General features: G+C 54.1%; 11 protein-coding genes across 11 annotated transcripts; 4 read left to right on the plus strand and 7 right to left on the minus strand.

Moving 5' to 3' along the window:
- Positions 1-1358: 1358 nt before the first annotated feature.
- DSM5745_10469 (uncharacterized protein) lies at positions 1359-1790 on the minus strand (the record flags this gene model as incomplete). The annotated part of the gene is made up of 2 exons (XM_026752485.1): positions 1359-1631; positions 1683-1790. 2 exons carry the CDS (start codon positions 1788-1790, stop codon positions 1359-1361), a joined length of 381 nt encoding a protein of 126 aa, XP_026598928.1.
- Positions 1791-2226: 436 nt separating this feature from the next.
- Positions 2227-3636, minus strand: DSM5745_10470 (type I HSP40 co-chaperone YDJ1; the record flags this gene model as incomplete). Its single annotated transcript, XM_026752486.1, has 4 exons — positions 2227-2540; positions 2592-3410; positions 3471-3540; positions 3601-3636. The coding sequence occupies 4 exons, from the start codon at positions 3634-3636 to the stop codon at positions 2227-2229; spliced, it is 1239 nt and encodes a 412-aa protein (XP_026598929.1).
- Positions 3637-4838: 1202 nt separating this feature from the next.
- DSM5745_10471 (cytosine deaminase) lies at positions 4839-5414 on the plus strand (the record flags this gene model as incomplete). The annotated part of the gene is made up of 3 exons (XM_026752487.1): positions 4839-4997; positions 5054-5319; positions 5393-5414. The coding sequence occupies 3 exons, from the start codon at positions 4839-4841 to the stop codon at positions 5412-5414; spliced, it is 447 nt and encodes a 148-aa protein (XP_026598930.1).
- Positions 5415-5456: 42 nt separating this feature from the next.
- DSM5745_10472 (uroporphyrinogen decarboxylase HEM12) lies at positions 5457-6652 on the minus strand (the record flags this gene model as incomplete). The annotated part of the gene is made up of 3 exons (XM_026752488.1): positions 5457-5530; positions 5576-6540; positions 6603-6652. 3 exons carry the CDS (start codon positions 6650-6652, stop codon positions 5457-5459), a joined length of 1089 nt encoding a protein of 362 aa, XP_026598931.1.
- Positions 6653-7452: 800 nt separating this feature from the next.
- Positions 7453-8499, minus strand: DSM5745_10473 (60S ribosomal protein uL10; the record flags this gene model as incomplete). Its single annotated transcript, XM_026752489.1, has 3 exons — positions 7453-8147; positions 8199-8268; positions 8326-8499. 3 exons carry the CDS (start codon positions 8497-8499, stop codon positions 7453-7455), a joined length of 939 nt encoding a protein of 312 aa, XP_026598932.1.
- A 338-nt stretch (positions 8500-8837) lies between these two features.
- Positions 8838-10462, plus strand: trm82 (putative tRNA methyltransferase; the record flags this gene model as incomplete). The annotated part of the gene is made up of 3 exons (XM_026752490.1): positions 8838-9256; positions 9312-10010; positions 10072-10462. 3 exons carry the CDS (start codon positions 8838-8840, stop codon positions 10460-10462), a joined length of 1509 nt encoding a protein of 502 aa, XP_026598933.1.
- A 320-nt stretch (positions 10463-10782) lies between these two features.
- Positions 10783-13495, minus strand: DSM5745_10475 (putative GARP complex subunit Vps53; the record flags this gene model as incomplete). The annotated part of the gene is made up of 3 exons (XM_026752491.1): positions 10783-11508; positions 11555-13350; positions 13417-13495. 3 exons carry the CDS (start codon positions 13493-13495, stop codon positions 10783-10785), a joined length of 2601 nt encoding a protein of 866 aa, XP_026598934.1.
- Positions 13496-13949: 454 nt separating this feature from the next.
- DSM5745_10476 (mRNA export factor mexA) lies at positions 13950-16210 on the minus strand (the record flags this gene model as incomplete). The annotated part of the gene is made up of 3 exons (XM_026752492.1): positions 13950-14000; positions 14050-15564; positions 15767-16210. 3 exons carry the CDS (start codon positions 16208-16210, stop codon positions 13950-13952), a joined length of 2010 nt encoding a protein of 669 aa, XP_026598935.1.
- Positions 16211-17039: 829 nt separating this feature from the next.
- On the plus strand, positions 17040-18353 carry DSM5745_10477 (retrograde cargo receptor ERV46; the record flags this gene model as incomplete). Its single annotated transcript, XM_026752493.1, has 1 exon — positions 17040-18353. One exon carries the CDS (start codon positions 17040-17042, stop codon positions 18351-18353), a length of 1314 nt encoding a protein of 437 aa, XP_026598936.1.
- A 2248-nt stretch (positions 18354-20601) lies between these two features.
- Positions 20602-21271, minus strand: DSM5745_10478 (uncharacterized protein; the record flags this gene model as incomplete). Its single annotated transcript, XM_026752494.1, has 3 exons — positions 20602-20954; positions 21001-21064; positions 21122-21271. 3 exons carry the CDS (start codon positions 21269-21271, stop codon positions 20602-20604), a joined length of 567 nt encoding a protein of 188 aa, XP_026598937.1.
- Positions 21272-22021: 750 nt separating this feature from the next.
- On the plus strand, positions 22022-23026 carry DSM5745_10479 (bZIP transcription factor; the record flags this gene model as incomplete). The annotated part of the gene is made up of 3 exons (XM_026752495.1): positions 22022-22113; positions 22163-22603; positions 22666-23026. The coding sequence occupies 3 exons, from the start codon at positions 22022-22024 to the stop codon at positions 23024-23026; spliced, it is 894 nt and encodes a 297-aa protein (XP_026598938.1).
- Positions 23027-23466: the final 440 nt, after the last annotated feature.

Raw genomic sequence — 23466 nt, forward strand, 5'->3', positions numbered from 1 at the left:
CCGATTGTCCCCGGGGTAAAGGTCTAATTTGCTGCAGCTCTGGGTTGGAAAATCTTGTACAGGCTGTCTTCAGGCCTCACGAAAGCCTTGTTTGTGTGCCGGATCCGAGGGTCCTGAGGTCGGTATGGATTTGGGAGGATAAGATCATCATCTTGTTATAAGCTGTTCTCGATGGATATGTTGTTCACAACGTTGTCAACATCACAAAGCATAGCTCATTTGCTCAAGAAGACAGAGCTCAACGAACCCTTGTCGTACCTAAAGCGAACCCGGTTTCAATGCACTCGTCCCGCCGATGTCACGGCAAACCTTCTCAATGAAAGATAGCCACCCAAAGGAAATCGATGAGGCCTGTGTTTATCCACGCAGAGCAGTGCCTCCAGCGCCCTTGGGCATATACCACATAATCGGACAGCACGCTGGCCCTGCCATTCCAAGGTCTTTCAGCCACACAACTGCGCTGGTGATGATGTGCGCCGTTGCATCATCGTGGTGATCCGCAGACTCCGTTGTTCTTGTTCTGTAGTGACTGGTCCTGTCGGTTCGCGAGTCAAGAATGAATGGTAAGCCGTGCAGGATTAATGGTGAAGTAGTCCCATGAGTAGGAGGGCAGGCCGATCACATGCATTAGCTATGGCTTTCCATAAGCATCTATACCCAGAACTTGCGGCCGTCGAAGCTTTCAGCCCAGGGGGACACATTGAGTCCCAGAAGTCTGGAACAAAAGCTCGAGGTCTCAAGTGCAATGTCATCCTTCCTTTCTTCCCTAACGTGCTTGGTGTTCACGCTCGCAGCCGAACTCGGCGCTTCAGTTGCAGGGCCCTCAATGAGAGATGATGTCCAACTTCCGCGACAGCGCAGGACAGGCCATATTAAGCATACGCCCCGCCAGTCCAGAGAAAACATCACTTGGATCATGTTTTCCTTGCAATAGTGCGAGCCAATGAGCAGAGATCATGGATCAAGGTCAAGGCCACTGACACACCCTCAGCCGCTAGCCAGCGCACCGCCGCCAGTTTGCGGATCGTACCAGGTGTCAATCACTGGTAATGGTGACGGCTCGCTTGATCTTATGAGGCCTTGGCTCGACGGCCTCCAGATGAAATGCTCCAGCTGATAGGGCTCCTCCGCTCATGGTCCACAAGCCTTAAGAACGCCCACATAGTAATGAACCTGGGCACAAATCGCTGATATGGTTGAGTTGACGTGGCGCTGGATGAGGTGAGTCGAATTGAGTACCTAGCTAGCGGCCTTATGTCTTACAGCGAACTGTTGCCTCGGCAGCCCATGCCCATGCCCATGCTGATGAAACGGATAGGAATTCGACATCGATGTCCCGCCTCGTACACGTACACATTTCACAACGGGTACGCAAGGAGCGTCTCCAATTGTCCGATGCGGGAACCCAAGCGTACAAGGTGCTGGCATCGGGCCTGGGGGCTTGACTGGGCGGAGTAGTCTGGGACGTTATGAACCTGTCGAGAGCGCTGGGAGCAATCGACCTGTAGCTGGACGGTGTAGCTGCTGAGATGAGCTCGGAGCTTGATATGCTTCGAGAGCGAAGAGCAAGAGCCAGTTGTTGGATACGGTGTCGCAAGTTGAGCACGAAAATTGTGTAGGAAGCCTTTGACCTATTCAGTACTAGGTAGTCTCAGAGTACCTTAGTGTAGCGGCTTACTTACCTTGACGTCTGGAACAAAGGACCATGTTGCCTCGTAACCGCCAGGGTCCTCACTAGGATCGCCATATATAACTTGGTCCATACCCCCAGCCGTATCACCCGCTACCATTACATGAAACTCAAGACTACACATTCAAAATAGGACATCGTGAAGAATCATAACCAAGTTCATGCGAGTCTATAATGTTGGTACCCACCCCAAAGCAACTACCTCACCTGCAGCCGCGGAAATGCGAACGCGAACCGCATCCCTAAATCCCACTAACACGAACAGATCCCGCCTAAGAAAAGGGAAAAGGGAAGGAGATTATGTATAGAATCAATGATGCGAGTGGATGGGATGCCACAGGGAAAGGTGAGAAAAGAAAAAGAAACAGAATCTCCAGTCATCAATCAGCCGAATCTTCGGTGCAAACGCCATCGCAAAGCAAGTCGTCGGAAATCAAAGCAGAAAAGAGCAGTGCCCAGGGCTAATCTTCAACATGGTATCATAAGCGAAGTTCATGAGGCCCTGCCACACCCAATCATAACACCTCCCTCCTAGCTTACTGAGAAGCACACTGCACCCGCTCAGCTCCAGGAGGAACATCATCGTCATCCTCGTCCATACCCGCCGCACCGTGAGCACGCGCTTGTGAGCGCTCGTTGCCGTCGACCTCCTCGAGCTCAAAGTCTTCCACCATAGCATCGGCGGGGGCCTTGTTCGTCTCCTGTCGGGGAGGCAGAACCTGCTCCAGAAGCTCGAGGTTCTTGAGCTCGTCCTTCTCGGGGAACTTGACGTCGAACTGGATGTAGAGGTTACCATGGTCGTGGTGGCGGAACGAGGGCATACCCTGGCCCTTGATGACCTTGATGACACCTGAAAACACGTTAGCCTCATATCGCCGAGTTTCACGAATTTGTGACATACCAGGAGTGATAACCTCGCCAGGGGCGATCGTCACGGACAACCACCGCTCATCAAGGTGCTCAATGTTGATAGTACCGCCGGCAAGGGCAGTAAGGAGGTCAATCTCGGCGTGGTAGAAGAGGTCGTCGTCCTTGCGCTGGAACCGGGGGTGGGGCTTCTGCTCAATCTCGAAAACAACATCTCCAGGCATGACGCCAGGGAGCTGGTCACCCTCGCCGCGGAACTCAATCTTGTGACCGTTCTTGACACCACGGTCGACGTGGACGTGGAGAACCTTGCGCTCGACAACAGTCTTCTTACCATGACAGTTGCGGCAGCGGTCCTTCTCACGGATGTTCTCTCCCTCACCGTTACAGTCGGGGCAGACAGTCTGGAAGCGCTGGATCATGGGACCCATCTGGCGCATCATCGTCTTCATACCCGAGCCGTTACAGCCGGTACACGACTTGACGGCGCCCTCCTTACCACCGCGGCCATCGCAAGTGGAACAGATGACGGACTTCTGGAGAGCGAGCTTGGACACCTTGCCGCGGTAGATGTCTTCCAGGTTGACCTTGTGGACATGGTGAATGGTGCGAGCCTTCTTGGGGCCCTGGTCCCGCATGCCACCGCCAAACATACCACCGAAGCCGCCGCCGCCGCCGAAGAACTGAGCGAAGAGGTCCTCCGCGCCCATTCCACCGGCACCACCACCGCCCTCGAGACCCTCCTCACCGAGCTGATCGTAGACGCTTCGCTTCTGAGAATCGGAAAGGACTTCGTAGGCTTTGGACATTTCCTTGAACGTTTCGGCGGCCTCGGGGTTGTTGGGGTTCTTGTCTGTACGGGTCGGATTAGAACGATGATTGCTTTCTTTCGCGTTTCTTCTTGTTCACCTACCAGGGTGGTATTTGAGGGCACCCTTCTTGTAAGCGCTTCGCAGCTGGGCGTCGGAGGCTGACGGGTCAACCTACAGGAGTCTCCGTTAGTGTCGCTGCAAACTAGCAGAGAACGCAGTATAGCTACTTACCCCGAGAATGTCGTAGAACTTCGTATCTTTAACCATTGTGAATGTGGTCTAAATCTAAGGTGACTCGAAAAGGAGAAGAGAACTCGCGAGGGGTGGGACGAGGTTCCGAATAAACACGAAGACTTTTGAACGGAAAGCAAGCCCAGGAGGATAGGAGTCGAAGAGAAATGTAGTCGCCGGACGTCAGAGGAGAAGGAAAGACGTAGGAGAGGCGTCGGAGAGGCTTGGAATGTGGAGGGGAGATTTGAGAGGCTGAGAGGAGGATTTAAAAGGATGAGAGTGGAAGGCGGCCGGGCTTGAAGAATTGGACCGAACGCTGAGAGAGAACCTGACGGGGATGGCAAAGGCTGGTAAGATTACGGCGTAAGCTCGCGTATTTGATACCAGGACCAGGCACCAACGGACTCTTTTGACAGTGTATTCTTATCGAGACTTGAGTATCGCAGATACCGGAGATACGACCCAGCAACGGGATTAATCTGGGCAGGCGCAGAGGATATGGATCTGGAGATCAAAGGGTCTTTCTAAGGCAAATCGAAATGAATTTTTAGATCCAGCTTGAACCAGCGTCTTACTGCCCGCGGTTGGATTTCTATCTTTGTACTGAGGTTCTCGTTGTTTCGATCGATCAGGCTGCCCACTGAATTTCGTGCCAAGCGGATTCGACGCTCTTCGATGCTCTTCCATCGGCTTCGTGCGCTTTCTTCTGCCAGCTTCCGTAATACAAGTACAAAATGGGGCTTTGTCCGCTTTATGTCTTGCGTCCAGGAAAGTATTTTTGGTATCCATTGTGTTCCCGTTGTCATATTCTAAGCAAGAGATTTCCAAACCAACCAGTGGCACTGGCTTTTGCCTCAGCGCTCAGGCGGCGACCTCTTTCGGAACTGCAAGGATACCGTGCTTATCGATAAGGATCATCGAGGGGTGGCTGCCAGTCCCCATGCAGCAGAGTGCTAAGACTTTATCCTCTTGACCTGTAATCCACCATACTCCGTAGAGCTGCCCACCTAGTCTAGGTTGCACAGTCCGGTCGAGAACCCTCAATGCCTTGCCGTTTGCAATCTAGCCTCATCTCCTCCGTACAATCTAGATAACTCCGTGGAGCTCAAAATGCGGGTCAAACTAGAGCCAGAGCGGCAACCAACGGGCCGCTGATATCGATATTTTCTGCAAGGCAGAGCTCTTATCTTTACGGCCTACGCATCTCTACATTCCAACTGTCCAACCCCACACCCAACATGAACACAGACCCCGGATTCATCGCCGCCGTCGAGGAGGCCAAGAAGGGCGCTGCCGAGGGTGGCGTGCCTATCGGTGCGGCCTTGGTCGGCAAGGACGGGACCATTCTCGGCCGGGGACATAACATGCGTGTGCAGAACGGAAGTGCGACGCTACATGTTCGTCTTTCTGACCTTCTACCTATCAGGTCTACAAGGGTGGCTAATGTTACCAGGCTGAGATGTCCGCGCTCGAGAACTCTGGCCGTCTGCCTGCTTCCGCGTACGAGGGCGCTACGATGTACACGACGCTGTCGCCTTGCGATATGTGCACCGGGGCGTGCATCCTGTACAAGATCAAGCGGGTTGTTATCGGGGAGAACAAGAACTTCATGGGTGGGGAGGAATATCTGAAGAGCCGCGGGAAGGAGCTGGTCGTTTTGGATGATGAGGAGTGCAAGCAGATGATGGAGAAGTTTATCAAGGAGAAGCCTGAGCTCTGGTATGTTCATTCTTTCTGGTTTCTTATATGGACCCGCAAGTTGGCGCATTTGGTGCTGACTATCACAACGCAGGAATGAGGACATTGGCGAATAGATCAGCTTTTCTTCAAACGCACGCGGTCGACATATCCCCTGCTTAGTCGGCTGTCAGCCGGTGGATTTCCTCAAAGTAGAATTTGAGATCGTCCGGCTTGACGAAAGGAGTCACGCCTGAGAAATTAGCATTTGCATAACACGAGGAATGAGAGAACATACCATGACCCAAGTTGGCAATCCATCCTTGCTTGCCCTTCTTGAATCCAGCAACCATAGTCTCGACAGCCTGCGTAATAGCCTCGCGGCCTCCATAGAGAACACCGGGGTCCGCATTGCCCTGAATCGTAACCCGCCCGTTGGCGATCTTGAAAGCCTCAGCCGGGTCATGCAGCCAGTCCAGCCCAACAACATTGTATCCCGACTCGCAGAGATCCTCAAGAGCATACCAGGCGCCTTTGGCGAAGACCGTCATCGGCACCGGCTCGAGTCCCATCTCCTTCAGCCTCCGGGGCAGGTTTGCCGAGATATGTCTCAGGTACGGCAGCGAGAAGTCCTTGAACGACGCGGGCGACAGCTCCCCAGCCCACGAGTCGAACACCTGGACAAGCTGGGCACCAGCAGCAACCTGGAGCGCCAGGTACTCAACGCATATCTCGGCGATCTTCTGCAGCAGCACCTGTGACTCCTTGGGATATCTGTAAACCCAGGTCTTGCTCTGGATAAACATCTTACTGCCGCCACCCTCAACCATGTAGCAAAGCAGCGTCCACGGGGCGCCGCAGAATCCGATCAGCGGAACGCGTCCATTGAGCTTTGTTCGCGTGAGCGTGATGGCCTTGTACACGTAGTCCAGCTCGGCCTTGACATCCACATCGCGCGCCATGACCTTCTCATACTGTCCGTCGGTGGGGGAGCGGAGGGGCTCGGGGAAATGGGGACCTTTCTTGTCGACCATCTCGACGGTCATGCCCATGGCTTGCGGGATGACGAGGATGTCCGAGAAGATAATCGCGGCATCGATGAGGCCTTCATATCGGTCAATGGGTTGGATGGTAATCGCGGAGGCGATTTCCGGGTCGCGGCAGCACTCGAAAAAGTCGCGGTTGCCCTTGGCTTCGTGGTACTCGGGGAGGTAGCGGCCAGCTGGAGGAGGCAAATAAGTTAGCTTGCCGTTCTGTACGAAGCTTGCGGTTTGGGTTAAGTAATGTAAATGCTTGGGGAATTGAGATGTGGAAGAAATCCATACCCTGTCGCATGACCCATATCGGCGGGCGGTGCACCTTCTCGCCTGGACATTGTTAGATCGGAATCCGTCAAGAAAAGATAAAGCATTACCCTTAGCAGCCCTCAACAATAAATCATTCTTCAATGGGGCGAATTGTGTCATTTTGGAGGGGTGGAAATAGTTGTGAGAGAGGAACTTGGTAGCAACTCTCGGACGATATTCTTGCTGAGTGCCTCGGGCCGTCTGCCCCGTGATCCACGCCGCGTCCGATTTTAAGGTTCGATTTCATGATTGAGTCTACAATAAAAGAAGTCTACAGAAAAGAGATAATTCGAAAGGAATGATTGATATTATTTTCTTTCCTAATGTCCTCAATGCCGCGTCCGTGTCCGGACGGTGAGATAGCCCCAAAAAGCCTAAGCCAATCTAAAGACCAAGGAAGCCGGGAAATCTCACGGTCTACAAGTCGAGATTCTATCACGAGCAGATGCCTACATCGTAAAAATCCTATGTCGACTGTTAGCAGATGAAAAACAGGACATGAGTGAGAAGCAATTGAGAGTGGGTTGAGGCGTCAGCAAAAAATTAGAGTGTTTGTTGTTGCGTTTTTAATCTTCATGACACCGGATGGTGTTACGAGTTAAAAATGGTATCATCCTCCGCCAGGAACAGATAAGAGCAGTGTGTAGTGCAAGAGAGAGAGACATGAAACGTACCTTGATGACTCCGTAGGATATGAAACGTGGCTACGTTCATATCTTACTAAGAGTTAATGTGCACCAGTGTCATTCTTCATTTACCCAATCTCGTGATCGGTCATAAACAGTATCTAATACATGGCAATCGCATCTCGTGCAGCGACACGAGACGCTTAGTCGAAGAGACCGAAGCCCATGTCCTCGTCAGAAGCCTCCTCCTCCTCTTCAGGAGCAGCCGCAGCAGCAGCAGGGGCGTCAGAGGTGGCAGCGGCAGCGGCGGGAGCGGCGGCGGCGTAAGCGTCAGGGTTGGCGATACGGTCCTTGAGCTCCTCAATCTCGGGCCAGCTGTACTCAGTCTCAACAGCAACAGCCAAGACCTTCTTGTATCCGTTGATGACGGAGTGGATGACGGAAGGAAGGGTGGGGTAGTTGGCAGCCAGGGAGATGGTGGTGATGGCGTTGATGGCGCTGGAGAAGGCCTTCAGGAGCTGCTCCTCGGTGATGTCGAGGACCTCGACGCTGAAGGTCTGGCCGTCCTGGTAGACCTGCTGGATGGTCATACCGTAGGTGAAGGGGGAGATGTTGAGCATGTTGAGCAGGGTGGCCTCGGAAGGACCGACCTTGCTGCCCTCCTCAACGAGCTTGAGATCGGTGGTGATTTCAATGGTACCACGAGCAATCTTGGTGGGGACACCGAGAGCCTGGAAGAAAGAGGTCTTACCGGGTTCCATACCGGTGTTACCAGCAGGAATCCAGACATCGGCGGGAGCGACGGCACCAGCACGGGCGGGGGCAGCGACACGGTTGGCAAGGATCTTCTCCTTGGTCTCCTTGAGGTCGCCGTTGGTGAAGATGAAACCAACGTTGCCTATTCATCATCAGCCATCTTGTCCATCCACCCAATCGAACTTGTACGCACCCTTAACGTGAGGAAGCAGACGCTCGTACTCGGGGTTGTCGTTGATGAAACCCTTGAGGGCACGACGAACCTAGAGAAAATCAGGTTAATTGCTGTCGCAAGACATCGCAGGGCGCTCCAAGCTTACCATGGTGTTCTTTCCCATCAGAACAACACCCTCGCCACGGAGGGCGATACGGATCTCGTGCATCTGCTGAGAGCTGACATTGTCGACACCGACGATGAACACAGTGCTGTACTCATCGAGCAGGTTCTTCAGCTTCTCGAAGTAAGCGGCCTTGGTAGCTGACTTGCCCCCCATTTCTCCTTATTTCACTGAAGATAGGATGTTTAAGGGCAAGGGAAAATTCGTGGATGTGGTTTGTTGTCGTTCGGGACGATTGAAGCTTTGGAATTTGTGCGTCGCCGATTTTGTTGTGGCTTTCCGCTCGCTAGCCGACGGTCACGTGGGCCCCGCCCAGGCTCCGCCGTAGAACTTGAGCGGATACGCAAGGCCATGGAGATCTGAATGATATCAGCATTTGTTGATATCGCATCTTGCTTGTTGGATCAGGAGTCATAGTCGCTTGCTTTCTGTCTTGCGGCCGATACTGTCAAACGATTTCGTGGGGATAATCCGCCGTGCGCCAACTATACACCATGGCGCAAAACTTCCAACACCCATTTCAATGCATACACTTCGTCAAGAGAAAGAACGGCGAATCTAGAAATGTGCTCGTAGCATCTGCCGGCGCAAGGCTCTTCTCCTACGCCGCGGAGTCCGGACAGCGCCTGTCTTCCTGGCCGCTAGACGGTGCGGACATTGCCATCCCCGATGCCAACGGCGCTGGATCTAACCCGGAGACTGAAGGCCCGCCGGGGAAGAAGAGGAAGGTCGATCCAGCTGAGCAGAAGAAAAACGGCGATGCCCCCGCAAAGAAGACCCCTGCCTGGACCAACATTCCCATCTTGACATCTACTCCGGATGGGGAATATCTGGTTGCGCTCACGGGGGAGGACAAGTGCATCCGTGTTTTCCAGATTGAAGAGGACGGTTCATTCCAGCAGCTAAGCGAAAGGTGCGTCCAAATATACTTGGTTGCGAGCCGATTAACAGCGACTAACAACCATCAGACCAATGCCCAAACGGCCCAGCGCCATCAAATTCATGGAAAACAACGACATCTTAACAGGCGACAAGTTCGGAGACGTCTGGTCCATGCCACTAATTCCCAGCGCTGAGCCTCGCCCAGCGCCAAAGACACCAGCTCAGCGATCCACAGCAATCGCAGCAACAAACCTAACCGTGCACACGGCGCGCAACCTCAAATCGCTGGAGATGCAAATCAACATGAAAAGCCAGCAGCAGGAGCATAAGAAGGCTTCAGAGAAACCCGTCTTCGACCATGACCTACTCCTGGGCCACGTCTCCCTCCTCACAGATGTAGCCTTTGCCTCTTTACCCTCTCCAGACCCGTCATCCACAAAGAGGAGAAACTACATCCTCAGCGCGGATAAAGACGAGCATATTCGTGTCTCGCGCAGCCGGCCCCAGGCGCATATCATCGAGAGCCAATGTTTCGGTCATACAGCGTTTGTCTCGAAACTCTGCATTCCGGAGTGGGCGCCGGAGCTCCTCATCTCAGGCGGCGGAGACCCGCATCTTATCGTCTGGAAATGGGCGACCGGGGAGCTCCTGCACACCGTGCCTCTCGCGGAACAAGGATCCGAAGCTGACGCTGAAGGCCAGCCCAAGGAAATCGCCGTGCGCGGTATCTGGGCGGCTACGCGTGGCGCGGACTCGCAGCGCATCATCTTTGTTGCTCTGGAAGGGTAAGCAAGGCCCTGTTCTATTCTTCTTTCTGCCGCGATTGAATCAAGCTAACAAGATCAGCAACCCAACCCTTCTCCCCTTCACACTAGAGCCCAACGGGTCCATGACGCCGCACAAGCCAATCCAAACATCAGGCAACATCCTCGACGTCGAGGTGCACATGAACACAGTCCTTGTCTCAGTAGACTGCATCCGGGCCCCTGGGTCGACGCAAGAATGGCGCTCTGCGACGTCGACAACGCTCCTCGAAGCGTTCCAGCTGAAGCAAGGCACGACCGAGTGGGAGTCTGTCTCGGACCAGATGCTCGGCACGATTAATGCTACGGGGACTGTACCTGTGGGTTTGACGGAGGGTGCCGAGGAGAAGGAGAAGGAGGCGCTGAATGGGGTTCTTTATGGACTTGAGAATTTGAGGAAGCACGGTTGGGCTGGCGAGGAGACTGTGTTTTAGATGGGAATAAAGTAAAGCGGACGGGTTATGTTTCCTCGGTTGTGTGTTTGTAAATATAAAGGCATAGACTTGTTGGGATGATTAAAAGTATACTATGTATAGAACTAATATGATGCTTGGAACACAAAATATTTATATATATATTACAAGGTCATGTCGATCAGCATCGAAGGTATATCCTCAAAACCAGTTCTGCATGCTGCTCTAGACAAAAAAACGACTCTGAAAGATTTGTATGCGGCATAATGATACCAATATATATATCCATGACCGCCATCGCTGAAACGTAGACTATATACGAAAAGGCCCATCTACATCCATCACCCATCATCGCCACCCCTGCCAAACCTACCCCCAAACCCCAAATCCCTACGAAAGAACTTGCCGAGGTTTTTGAGGTTCTCATTCAGATTAGAACCCATGTCACCGGCCTGCTGATTTGGTCCAGAGGGGCCAGGTGTTACGGGCGTGCCCGAAGCGGACAACGAGGTACCCGCTCCAGCCGCAGGTGGGTTAACAGGTGTAGACGAGCCCATCGGTGTACCCAGCCTATCAACACCGTCCTTCGCAGCGGAGATAAGTGCGGAGCCTAGCAGCGAAGCATCAAAGCGGCTCGTCGACGCCGCGGCAGTGGTGCCGAGGGTGCCGAGGGTGCCGAGGCCGAGGCCCTGGGAGACGGAGGCCGAGGAGGAAGCGGAGGTTGTTTGAAGCGCGGCCAGGACGGGGTTTGTTTCCTGGATGTTTGACGCGTATCGGTCGGAGGTGCGGTGGATCTGGAAGAGTTCGACGAGGTGGTTCTGCTCCTGGCGGCTGCGGATGCCCTTGAGGTCGAGGATTTTGCGGAAGTTGTTGTTGTTTCGGTCCGCGATGTGGATTAGGTATGCTTGGACGAGGGCTTCGGGGGGTGAGGGTTGGACTTGGAGGGTTTTGAGCAGTGTTTCGATCTTTGCGAAGCTGTTGTTTACGCGCTTGACGAAGCCGGCCGGGGGAGGAGCGGGGAGGAGTGAGGATAGGCCTGTTTTGAGGGTGTATGTGTCTAGAAGCATCTGCTAAGGGTTAGATATAATTCTTGATGCGGGGAAATGAGCCTACCTGCTCTGCGCCCGTCTCCGAAACAGGCTTGCACTGGAAGATGTTCTGGAGGAAAATATTCGATACCAGCTCAACTATGTGGTCTGCGAAGGCTCTGGCGTACTGCTGTTTGTGAATCAATTGCAGTATTTCCGACGCTTTTGAGTTGGTTTTCGACAGGACCTCCCCGACATAGGAGCTTTGGTCGCTCACTCCCTCCAGCCGGTTCCAGGGTGTGTTGCGCATTTCTCGCCAGCAAGGCTCCAGCTCGGTCTCGACCTTGCGCACAAGACCTCGCACGGCAGCAGACGCTATACCCATGAAAGAGTCTGCTTGACTTTGCAAGTCTACACTCTGCTTCAGGTTCTTGTCAAGGCGGCCCTTGATCTTCTCTTCCAACTGATTACATGTTGTATAACAGTAGTCCGCTGTGTTCAGCACGGCAATGTAGTCCTCGGATGTCGGCGTTCCTAGGGGACTGTGAACGGTAGGTTGATCGCTGATGTAGTACAGCAACACCTGCTGAGCGTACTGGTCGAGATATTTTGCGAACACTTTTGACAGGTCTGCGAGACTTGCGCCCGTGGAGAGCTTTGCACACTGCTGAAGAGCATGCCTGTAGAAGGTAAAGAGTTCCATAGAAGAAGAAATGACAATGTTCGAGTCAAATTCCTCCCCAGGCGGTTTGACAGGCTGCTGACGATACTTGGGTATCAAGCCGGCCAGTTGCTTGTCCTGGGCATTTACCCATACGCTGAGGTACGGTTCGAAGGCCTCGGAGATAGCCTGTCCGAAGACTGGGGTCTCCGCCGATGCAAATGTATCAGTGGATGGCCGAGAATCAATCGTGAACCGTCTCTCAAGGGAATGCTCAAAGTCCAGCGTCTCCTGTAGACATGAGAGCAACAGGTTGACATCAATTGTCTGGCCATTTCGCACGGACCGAGACAGAATCCCCTTAAAGTCATCTCTAGTTCCCTCGCAAAACGCATTCGCCAGTATCTCATCGACTCTCCACGACGCAGGGAAGATGGGAGCGTACTCCTCATCGTAGATTCGCAGGATCCGGCGAAACCATGAGTACCTTCGCGAGATATTATCCAAAGAGCCCGCTTCCTCGTTATTCCGGAAGACCTGCCGGTACTCGCGCAGCTGGAAATTGCAGTACCACGTCATCAGCCTAGACCTCGCATGCTCCCCCAGCGCATCCATGACAGAGCATGCCTCCGCGAGCGCCGTGTTCCTCGCGCCGACCTCGCCCTTGGCGAACGCCAGCTCAAAGTCCTCGCATATCTGCTCCAGCAAATCCCGTTGTATATCCGCCACATTCCGACTCAGGAGAGCGACCTGGTCGATCGACCGGTATGATTTGAAGTGCGCGACGAGCTGGATCACGGCCTGAAGTAGCTGCGAGCAGTCGCGGTACTGCCGCGTCCGGCTGAGGACACGTAGCTGGTCGTACGCCGTCGTCAACATCTGAAGCCGTTTAAGTGCGGTCATAGACTGCGTCAGGTTCTTCTTCGCATTGTCCAACTGCTTTATATCCGCCGTCATCTCCGTGATGGAGAGCTCCGTCCTGGACGCGCGGTCGCGCACATCGTCGATCTTCTTGAACAGCTCGGACAGATCTGCTTTGGCGGCTTGAATGCGCTCGACGCTTTCCGCGTTGGATGTGACCTGGTCTTCTACCAGCGCGCCGATTTCGGTGTCTAGCTCGGTTTCGTAGTCACGCAGCCGGTGGGACACATCGGAGACGGAGGAGAGGGTAGAGGGGTGCGAAAAGATGTCGTTCAAGTGATCGATCGGGTCGTAGTCCGCTGGGAGTTTTATCGTGTATCAGCAAGGTAGCTAGCAATGACTGTTGTCTCACTTCGCCGACTTACCTGCGTCTAGGGGATCGAGGGGCGCGGCCCCGTTGGAAGCCATCTGGCCGGTGCTGGGTGAGAAAGTCGTAGCGGGCATTCCATTAGCTCTTGGGAATTGACGCAAGGCTCATGCTGCAGATCCGACCGTAACACATGCGCTGTATTGTTGCGTTTCGTGGAATGATTCAGCGGGGATGAGCTGTGCGGATGGTCTGAACTTCTGGTGCGGAGAGTTGGCGGGAACTCCAGCTTTGGGAAGTGATCGGTCCCCGCCCGTCGCCAAGTCAGCCACCTTACGGAGTACAGGTCTACACTGCGGTCAATGAGCAAGACAATGTGGTCTGTGATTCTCGCTCGTCTCTATGACGTGTCTTCGTGGTCTTTATAGTACAATCAATTGGGATATTTGAACAAATATGATCCTTGAGCCATTTCGCCTAAGCCATGCATCCATCAAATAATATCAAATTGTGAGAGAAATAGCACCATCCAAAATCGCCTCCTCTCATATACCGAGCAGATCTTAGAGATCGCGTGATGGTTGTCGGGGACTATGCCGTAGCTCCAGGAAGAAAAGCTTCGGGAGGTAGCTGACCTTGAGTCTACCCAGGTGGTTAGCATTATCAAACAAATGCATTTGCGGGATCTTACCTTCAGCTCCTGGAAGTTTTTCAGAGCAGCTTCCATGTTCCAACTGTTCCCCGAAAGTGCGAGTTCCGAGTATTGCAGGGTCATCATTGTTTTGGTACTCAGCTGCATCACTAACTGCTCTTGTTGCACTTGGGCATCGGTCTTGCCGGGGGCTGGAAGACCGTAGCCTACAGGCGCGGCTGGATTCGCCGCGGGGGCCGCAGCAGGGACTGCTGCTGGTGGAGCGGCAGCAGGTTGAGGTTCGAGTTGCCATGCTTCATTACCGCCATATGCTCGCAGACATAGCACATCGCTGATAACCCTGATCCCCCCTACGCCATTGCCCGGCCCGAGAATAAATGTGCGGTCGAAACTTCGAGTCTCGACCTTCCCTGAATTGTCCTCCTCAAACTTCCCGTGCACCATAATAAGGAATCCACCAACGCCGGTCGAACTCTGACCCGTCATATCCGGCAGCCCAGGAATCGGGAAGCATTCAATGAGCCATTCTTCGGGATGGGCCACAATGTCGGGATGCCTCGTTGGTGGAAGCGCCGTCCATAATTCCCGGATCTTCTCCACGCCTGTATATGTGCGAGACATTCTCGCGGGTAGATGACTGATTTTGAGGAGGTTCCGACTCTTTTTGAGATACGGGTCCCAAGGAGCGGGCTCGGTTTGTAACGCCCTCGGGGCGGATGTATTGACATTAAGTGAGAAAGTGGAGGTTGTGTCATAGAAGCCGTTGAGAATATCGGCGCGATTGCCGTCGTAGCCGGTGAAGAACGCACGAATGAAGTTCTCCGCGATTTGGCCTTCGTCGTGGAAATGAGGAGCTCGGACGGGGATCGGCGTTTTCTTTTGCGCAGCGATTTCCTCATCGGTGCGAACCTGGGTGTTGTTCAGGATCTTGAGTTCCGGATACCACTTGAGCATGGAATCCTTGAACGTAGGATCGGCGCTGAAAGGGTTGCCAGTGAGATCGAGGAACTGTAGTTTCCGGAATTTCCATCGCCATCCAATGAGCGCCTGAGCGTCGGCAAAGTTATTGTTCGAGAGATCGAGGTTCTTCAAGTCGGGGAAGGTTTGAGAAAGAGTGGTGACGACGGTGATGTTGGCGAGCTGATTGTCAGCGAGACTGACACTTTCGACAGCCTCACGCCGCGCTGTAGTGTTATCAAAGTTCAGCTCCCACACCTTCATGAGCGCAGGGAAGAACTTGGATTCGGTAGAAGTCGTGCCAAATATCCCCATAGCCACCAAGTCCGGATCGGTGCCCAGCTTGGACAGATCGAGCAGTTTGGAGTCTTGGTAGTATCGCTTCCCCAGTATCGCTGTCATTTTCGCTTTTGTGTCTGCAGTGGACGGCGTGGTACCGTTCTGCGCCGGTACGGAGTTCAACAAAGGAGCTGATGCCTGGTCGAATTTTTCGACGGCAAGAGGCGCTCCTGCAAACGAAAAACCATTAAGCTGAAGCATTCTCTCTAGTGATTCCGGTCGGACGGACACTATCAGAGCGTCGCCCTCAACCCGCGACTAATCAACGTTAGCAAGGCGTAAGAGACCTTGAAAACTGCAGCCATCCAAATAAACATAACGCCCATATTGCCTGAGCATCCGCCGATCGTCGTTCTGGAGGGTACCATCCTTGAAAACGAGAACATATCGGAAAGGAGAGGTGGGCGTTGGTAATTTGTGTTCATGTCGGTGGCCGCCAGTTCAGCAGTGTTGCACATACCTTGTTTATTTTTACGCGGGGGCCAGATTTCGAATCGGGAGGTGTGAGTTTTTTCTCGAGAAAGGCGATCAGGCTTTCGACGCCACCATCACGGTTGGATGCGGCCTTGCTCTGCTTCCACCCACGGATAGCGACCTGCTCTGACGGTCCTCCGCGACCGCCTTGTCGAATGTTCGCTTGGGCACCCGAGGTCGATAGAGCTTTTTGAATCTGGTTGATGCTCCTGTCGAGAGCGTGTGTTCGCCCGGAGGGGGTAGGTCGACCAGGGCCTCCACGAGTTCTCTGTCCACGAATAGCGCCTGCGCCTGCACCCATCGCCAAATCGCCATCCCGGTCGGTCTTTGTCGGAGGGGCACCGCTCCGCTTGCGAATCCCCCCGCGATCACTAGTCGAACTGCGAGTGCTCGTCGCGCGGCCGCGAGACGCTCTGCCTCTTTTCATCATCTTGTAGGAGTTGGAGATTTCAGGTATGCGGAGGTAAAAAGGACGGAAAAATATCGGAGGGTAGAAGATGGTCGCTCGTCGAGGTGAAAATCGGGCTGCGCAGAGCAAACAAAGCGCAGAGCGCCTTAGTGTTTCGACAAGTCGATCGGCATGTGAGGGAGCAAGGTCGATGAAAGAAGGCGATAAAGAAAGACTTGCTGATGTTCTATATTTCGACCGAGACAAAGCAACCTCCTGTCTGAGGCGCGAGGAACGACAGCGGAGTCAAAGCAAAAAAGTGACGTCCGCCTGAATCATTTCTGCAGGCAGAAGCCCCGTCACGTGAATAGGCGCCGATGGGGCTCAAAGCACGTGACGGAATCCAGGCACGGCGGGGCAGAGAAAGGTGGGTCCGGACGTCAGCCAATGGTGAGATGCAGTCTGTCCTCTGGGTAATACCAGTACGCGCCTGGAATTCCCGACACACAAATAGATTACGCGTTACGTGTCTTCTCCTCTCGAGTCAGCGAGAGAAACAACGTCGGCCAAACTCTCCAATTCATCCAGCGCAACTCCTAGACACCTTCACGCAGTCAAGGACCAGGGAGATCTCCCGGTATACACAATTGGCCATTGGCGTCTACGGCCTGCTCAGATCAGGTGGGTGCAATCCCTCGGCTTACTCTCGAGGATCCTTTGTAGATCCTCGAATGGCTACTTCACTGCTTCTGGATTTGAGACCACCTCGGCTGACATTCAATTCCACCTAGACGCTCTTTACAGCCTAGCCGGACTAGGATACAATTCCATCTGCACCCGTATGATCGTCGATCGATTGAAGCCATAAGCCATGCCGGCCAAATCACGGTTCACGAGGCTCGACGCCTTCGCCAAAACAGTCGACGAAGCACGCATCCGCACGACGTCCGGAGGAATCATCACAATCGCCTCGCTGCTTATCATAATATGGCTTACGTGGGGAGAATGGTTGGACTACAGGCGGGTGGCAGTGATGCCCGAGCTGGTCGTCGATAAGTCCAGAGGAGAGAAGATGGAAATCCACCTGAACATCACATTCCCGCGTCTTCCCTGTGAGCTCACGACGCTGGATGTTATGGACGTCTCGGGCGAGCAGCAAGTTGGTGTCGCGCACGGCGTGAACAAGGTCCGCCTTGCGCCTGCTGCGGAGGGCGGCCGTGTCCTTGACGTCCAGGCCCTGCAACTCCACGCCGAAGAAGCCAAACACCTCGACCCGGACTACTGCGGCGAATGCGGCGGCGCGCCCGCACCCCCCAACGCCATCAAACCCGGATGCTGCAGCACCTGTGACGAGGTCCGCGAAGCGTACGCCCAGAAGCAATGGGGCTTCGGCAAGGGAACCAACATTGAGCAGTGCGAGCGCGAGCACTACGCCGAGCGAATTGACGCGCAGCGCCGCGAGGGATGCCGCCTGGAGGGTGTGATTCGCGTCAACAAGGTCGTCGGCAACTTCCACGTCGCGCCAGGCCGATCCTTCTCCGCGAACAACATGCACATCCATGACATCGCAAACTACGAGGAGCGCGGTCTTCCCGCCGACCAGCAGCACACCATGTCGCACATCATCCACAGCCTGCGCTTTGGCCCTCAACTCCCAGACGAGCTGAGCGACCGCTGGCAATGGACGGACCACCACCACACCAACCCGCTCGACAGCACTTCTCAGGAAGCCCCCGAGCCCGCCTACAGCTTCATGTACTTCATCAAGGTCGTCTCCACATCATATCTCCCTCTCGGCTGGGACCCATTGTACTCGAGCTCTCTCCACGCCGCGGCAGACACAACGACACCCCTGGGCGCCCAAGGCCTGAGCGCAGGCTCCCAAGGCTCCATCGAAACGCACCAATACAGCGTAACCTCCCACAAGCGCTCGCTACGGGGCGGCGACGCCTCCGATGAAGCACACAAGGAGCGCATCCACGCTGCCGGCGGTATCCCCGGCGTGTTTTTCAACTACGACATCTCCCCGATGAAGGTTATCAACCGCGAAGCCCGGCCAAAGACCTTCACCGGCTTTTTGACGGGGGTCTGCGCGATTGTTGGTGGAACGCTGACCGTTGCGGCCGCGGTGGACCGAACGCTCTACGAGGGCGTTAGCCGGGTGCGCAAGTTGCATTCGAATTAAGCACCCGCAGACATGGTGCGGCGGCGTGGCTCGAATCAGTGAAGCACCTGTACTGAGCCAGCCGGCAAATGCAGAAGCCATGAAACGATATTCGGGGGCTGGTGGGTTGAAGGTGGGGATGAGTCGGTCAGCAATAAAGGCGTTTTGGTCATCGTCCTATTTTCTATTTCTGTACATTTGCAGTCTAGGTCAATTTAGCATTTCTGTTACCGATGTCCTCTTTTGTTACTTTGTTTATGGTACTAACCCGCCAAATCTCAGCCGCGACTCATGTCGGCGCATCAAGCGAGGATGTTTCTTTGCAGTCACCGGCAGTAATGGGACCACGGTGTCTAGCTGTGTCCATTGCCAGCGGTGTGGACGCACTCTTACCTTTGATCTTTCAACCACCAAGTCAGCATTCTTCGAAGACGAGACAAACGAGACTCTAGTCCTCTTGCTCCTGCAAAGGGATGGCCAAAGCCGCTTGGGAAGACAGACGCAGAGTTTGTTAATCTTCTAAGCCTCGCGTTGCCTGCGGCAAACCAGGATTAATGGACGTCACGGCTGGATACGTATGGATGCTGGCCAACATATACCACTCGGGATTGAATCGTCATGGGGAACTCAAAGGTCCTGGAGACGGCAATTCGCCCAAGCCACCTACAGTCCCGCCTTTATGCCACTACGGTCCACGAGCTAACTAGGTACCCATACTAGTCTACCAGCCGCGCAGTCTTCTTCAGGAATCCCACGAGACATACCTATCCTGGCGCAACACCATCGTGACAGGCTGTGCGTCTGCTTGGTACAGCTTTCCACGTTTGATTCGAGCCAGCCGCTTTGTCAATGTCCCAGTTACCGCAACGGGACTGGAGCGAATATAGGTACAAGATAACAATACTAAGCCGTGCGTGTTATTCCAGTGAGCTTTATGAACAGCCTACCGGCGACTGGTTGGAAACAAGCAGACGAAGCATTGGACATGGTGCTCCGGGCGTTATCAATGCAATGCGTCCACTTGATTTCCTCTACCGAGTTGACCGCGGCGGATCTTTTGCGCAACGTATGGTATACCACAAAACCCGGCACAAGGCACAAAACCTTCTCCAGAGTGTACAAGCGACATGGCCATTCAGAACAGTCCATGCCGCTTCAGGCTTTGAGGGCATGGATGCCCATAGATACCACGAGACTCAGCCATCCCCAGGAGTTCCTAGATTTTCCTGAAAACCTTCAGTACTGCAGCGGCTTGTCAGCCAACACTGTACTATCCTGTGACCAGAGGGCGTGCATGGTTCTCTCTTACCTCAGCTCAAGCGTTGTTTCCTGCGCAGGCTATATCCGGGATACCGCGGTGCTCGACCGGGACTCATCGGTGAAGATTGCTCTGCGCAAGCGAGGTATACCACATATATCCAAAAGAGGTATTGAGGAAGATTTCGTGTGATTTGGACATCTGCCTTGAAACACCCTCTTCTACCCCCATTCGCGATGCTGTTCATGCTGCGAGGTTGGCAGTTGGACCTCAAACTCCAACCAAAGCATCCGAGCGTTCCTGAGCAATTGTGCAGAAACATTTGAATATCTCTCTGCGCACTTGAAGGTCGCACTGATACGTTCATGGAAACCGCTCGATGTCTGACTGGTGGCTGCTAACCCTAGCTTGCAGTCTCGATAAACAGGGTGTACACCCTAACAAACCACTCCATCAGCAGTCTATTATGGTCGATATCAGCCAAATCTCACGGCGACGAAAATGCAGACAGCAATCGATGCCATCCTTAAACGAAACTTTCTTTATCCGTATTCTCGGATGCTGGGACTCAGTGCAGAGATGATGGGCTAAATATCAGCTCTGGCGGGAGCTGCAAAGGCAAGTGAATCTTCTCCTCCACCGTCCCCATCTGGCTTAATGTCATGAATCGAGGAGACCGCAGCATGAGGACTGCGTTTGGTCAATTTAACAGAACCGCACCGGCCCGAGTTCTCGACTACAAACCATATTAAATCGAGCCGCCGCAATCCTCAGAGGCACTTCTTTCTATCTCTCAAAGACAGGTAACATCAGAGTCTCTATTTCCAATTCAAGGACAACGTACCACCGCAACTCAACCACCAAGCATCGCCCACATATTCCCCCTCCATTTATCCAACGTCCTCCTTGCGACCTCCAACTGCCCCCGCAAATCCCTAAACTCAGCTTCCAGGTGCTTCCTCCGCGCCCTGGACCTATCCTTCCAATCCTGCAACGCCGTTACCCGTCCCTTCAGCGAGTGGTTCTCTCCCTCAGCCGCGCTGCCTCGGCTCTCGCTTGCCGTCTACCCGCCCTGAGTCTCTTGACTTCGGCTTCGTCAGCCCCAATGGAAGACCTCTTGGAAAATTCGCGCAGGTGCGTTATTTCAGCTTCGAGATCTGCGATCCGTCGCCGCATGAGCGGCCCACAGTCCGTCAAGACGTTGAGCGCGAAGTCTACGGCTTGCGGCGTTGCTTTGAGGTCGCTCTGGACCACGTCAACCTTGAGGCTCGGGTTAGAAACTCCCGGTCCTTGCTCGGACAGGGCTCTGTGTTTTCTAGCTGCTTTAGCTTCATCCGCAGCCTGCTTTGCTTCCGGCGAAGCAGCTCGCGGTTCAGGGTATTTCCGCACGAGGAGTAATCAGATTCAAACTGGCTGGACCTGGTTGAATCCGAGTCATCACTGTCGGTTTCCTCCTCTGTGGTGCTGGGGTGTTCTATCGGCATCCATACGTCAGCACCTCACCTCAAGTCAAAGCACGTTACGAAGTTACAACCGGGAAAGTGCGTGAAGAGCATGCGGCAATGGCAATGGCAGCGGCGCCGGCATTTTCAAGCTCGTTCTCGTTTCCCAGGTGGGGACGCTTGACTCGAGGTCCCTCTCCCTCGCGGTCGGCGTCTTCTATACTTTGTGCTTTACCCATTACCGCAATCTAGCTTCGACTTAACCCAGGTTACCTCTCGATTCGAGAGTTTAGAGGGATTATCGACGGTTCTTGCAGGCGATCGTTGCTGATTCTTCTACTGCTTGCTCACGTGACGTGGCGATGGTAGGGCATTGAGACGAGACCCAGATTGGGAGTTTGATGAGTATCACTAGACCGTAGCGGGTTGCCACTCTTGGACCGTATATCAGCTATGGTACACAGCTATTCTTGCTGTAGGGGTCTGTGGGCATTCGTAAACAGACATATCGCCGGGGTCACTAGCCCAGAAAGCGAGCCCTAAGTCCTTGAAACGGCCATACCAGGGCTAACACGCCAACATTTTTGACATGGTCTCCCTCCACTTGAGGACAATTCCCCAAATCTCTGCTTCATCATCAGCCGCTTGCTTTTCCAAGCGTCCGATGAATGACTTCCACGATGCATTAACGGTCCCGCAGAACTCTGGGCCCTGTATCTATATTCCGAGTTCGATCCGCAATCCGTCTAACGCTGGATCAGAAACTCCTCCAGTGATATCACAACTCCAGGTAGCACGACGTGTGCTTTGTCTCATTGGCTGGGGTTTCATGCAGGGCTTACCTCATCTCGCATTACCATCCACGCTTCAGCTGACATGTCTAACGGCCACCTTTATCAAATCTTCCAGGAGAGTAAGGATGGACAGATTCAAGGCTTTCACGAATAAGTGGTCGTCTAAGGGTATGAGGTTTCCGTTGTCCTGCGTCTATGTCCTACCCTAACTCACCAGTTGCAGACGACGCCAGTAGCTCGAGTGACCCAGCCATAAGACGCAGGGAGCAGGTCCGGCGGGCGCAGCAGTATCCCTATCCCTTGTCTCCTTTCGAAGGCGCCAACTAACAGAGGCAGAACCTACCGCCAGCGAAAAGAAGACTACATCAAATCCCTCGAGAATGAAGTTCTGCACCTGCGCACCGCTCGATCCGATCTAACCGCCGAGACGAAGAAGCTTACTGCTGAGGTCCAATGGCTGCGGCAGGTCATCGAGCGGAATGTGATATCTCTTCCGCCGACGCCGGTGTTTGACGTCCACGTTTCTTCTCGCCGAGACGACCTCGATTCCCCGCCGGAACCGGAGCTAGAGCCAGGACCAACAGCCACAGTCTGCGTTCATCAAGATGTTCATTACAACAAGCGCTTCGTTGTTCTTGATGACGCCTTAAACGGAAACAGGAATGGCAGTGGCAGTGGCAGTCTGAGTCAGAGCCAGAGTCCTGGTTCGGTTCAGCATGGCCCGGGGTGGCAGGACGGGCAGTGTGATGTCGTGACGGGCATGAACTTCATCCTCAGGTTCGTCTCTCCCAGGGCGGCTTGGACCGCAGAACTAATTGAATGTCACTGTAGCCTGGAAGGACCGTGCCTAGACCACGTCCGCTCGGCCCTGGGCACCAGCACCGTCCGCGCCGAATGCGAAAGCGAATGCGGGCACCCGGACGGCCACGCCCTAACCCTAACCGCGTCAGTCTGCCGCCTCTACGGCGAATCCTCGTCGCTGTCGCCGTCGCCGTCGCCGTCTGGAAATGGCGAAGACGAACTCCTCAATGTATCGAAGAAGACGCTCAACAGGCTCCTCGAGCTATCCTCGCATCTTACCACTGCCGACGAACTGACCGCAACCCAGGTGTGGGCATATCTATGCCAGAGTCCGGCGGTCGTAGGAGCCGGGACGGGCGTGATTATGGATCTTGCGCAGAGGTTGGTGGGGGATGTTAAGTGTCATGGGTATGCTTGGCCTCTCCTCTCTTCTCCGGTTTATTGGGGCCTTGGCTAATATGTGTAGATATGGCGCGGTAGTTTCTCGGGATGTTGTTATGGAAACTATCTCGAGGGTTAGCTCTGCGCAGGCACTATAACTATCATCCTGACGGAAACCAGATTGAAGTGGACGGATCCAAGACCAAGGGTTGATACTTTTGCCCCCCTCCATGCTGTCCAGCCGCAGACAGAGCACTACCATGGTATCGGGAATCAACAGGACAGGAAGCGGCGGAGATCAACCTTAGAGGGCGAGCCCAGACCGGGGCTTGGGTCGGGTTGAGGCGCGAGGTATACAGACTTAAGGTTAGGTAGATGCGAGGACTCTCTATTCGTTCGGGACTACCATAGTCGACACTCGCTTCTATAGCCTATACCATACCATTCTACCATACATA

Source organism: Aspergillus mulundensis (genome assembly GCF_003369625.1).
Source record: "Aspergillus mulundensis strain DSM 5745 chromosome Unknown scaffold_15, whole genome shotgun sequence".
Lineage (NCBI taxonomy): Eukaryota > Fungi > Ascomycota > Eurotiomycetes > Eurotiales > Aspergillaceae > Aspergillus > Aspergillus mulundensis.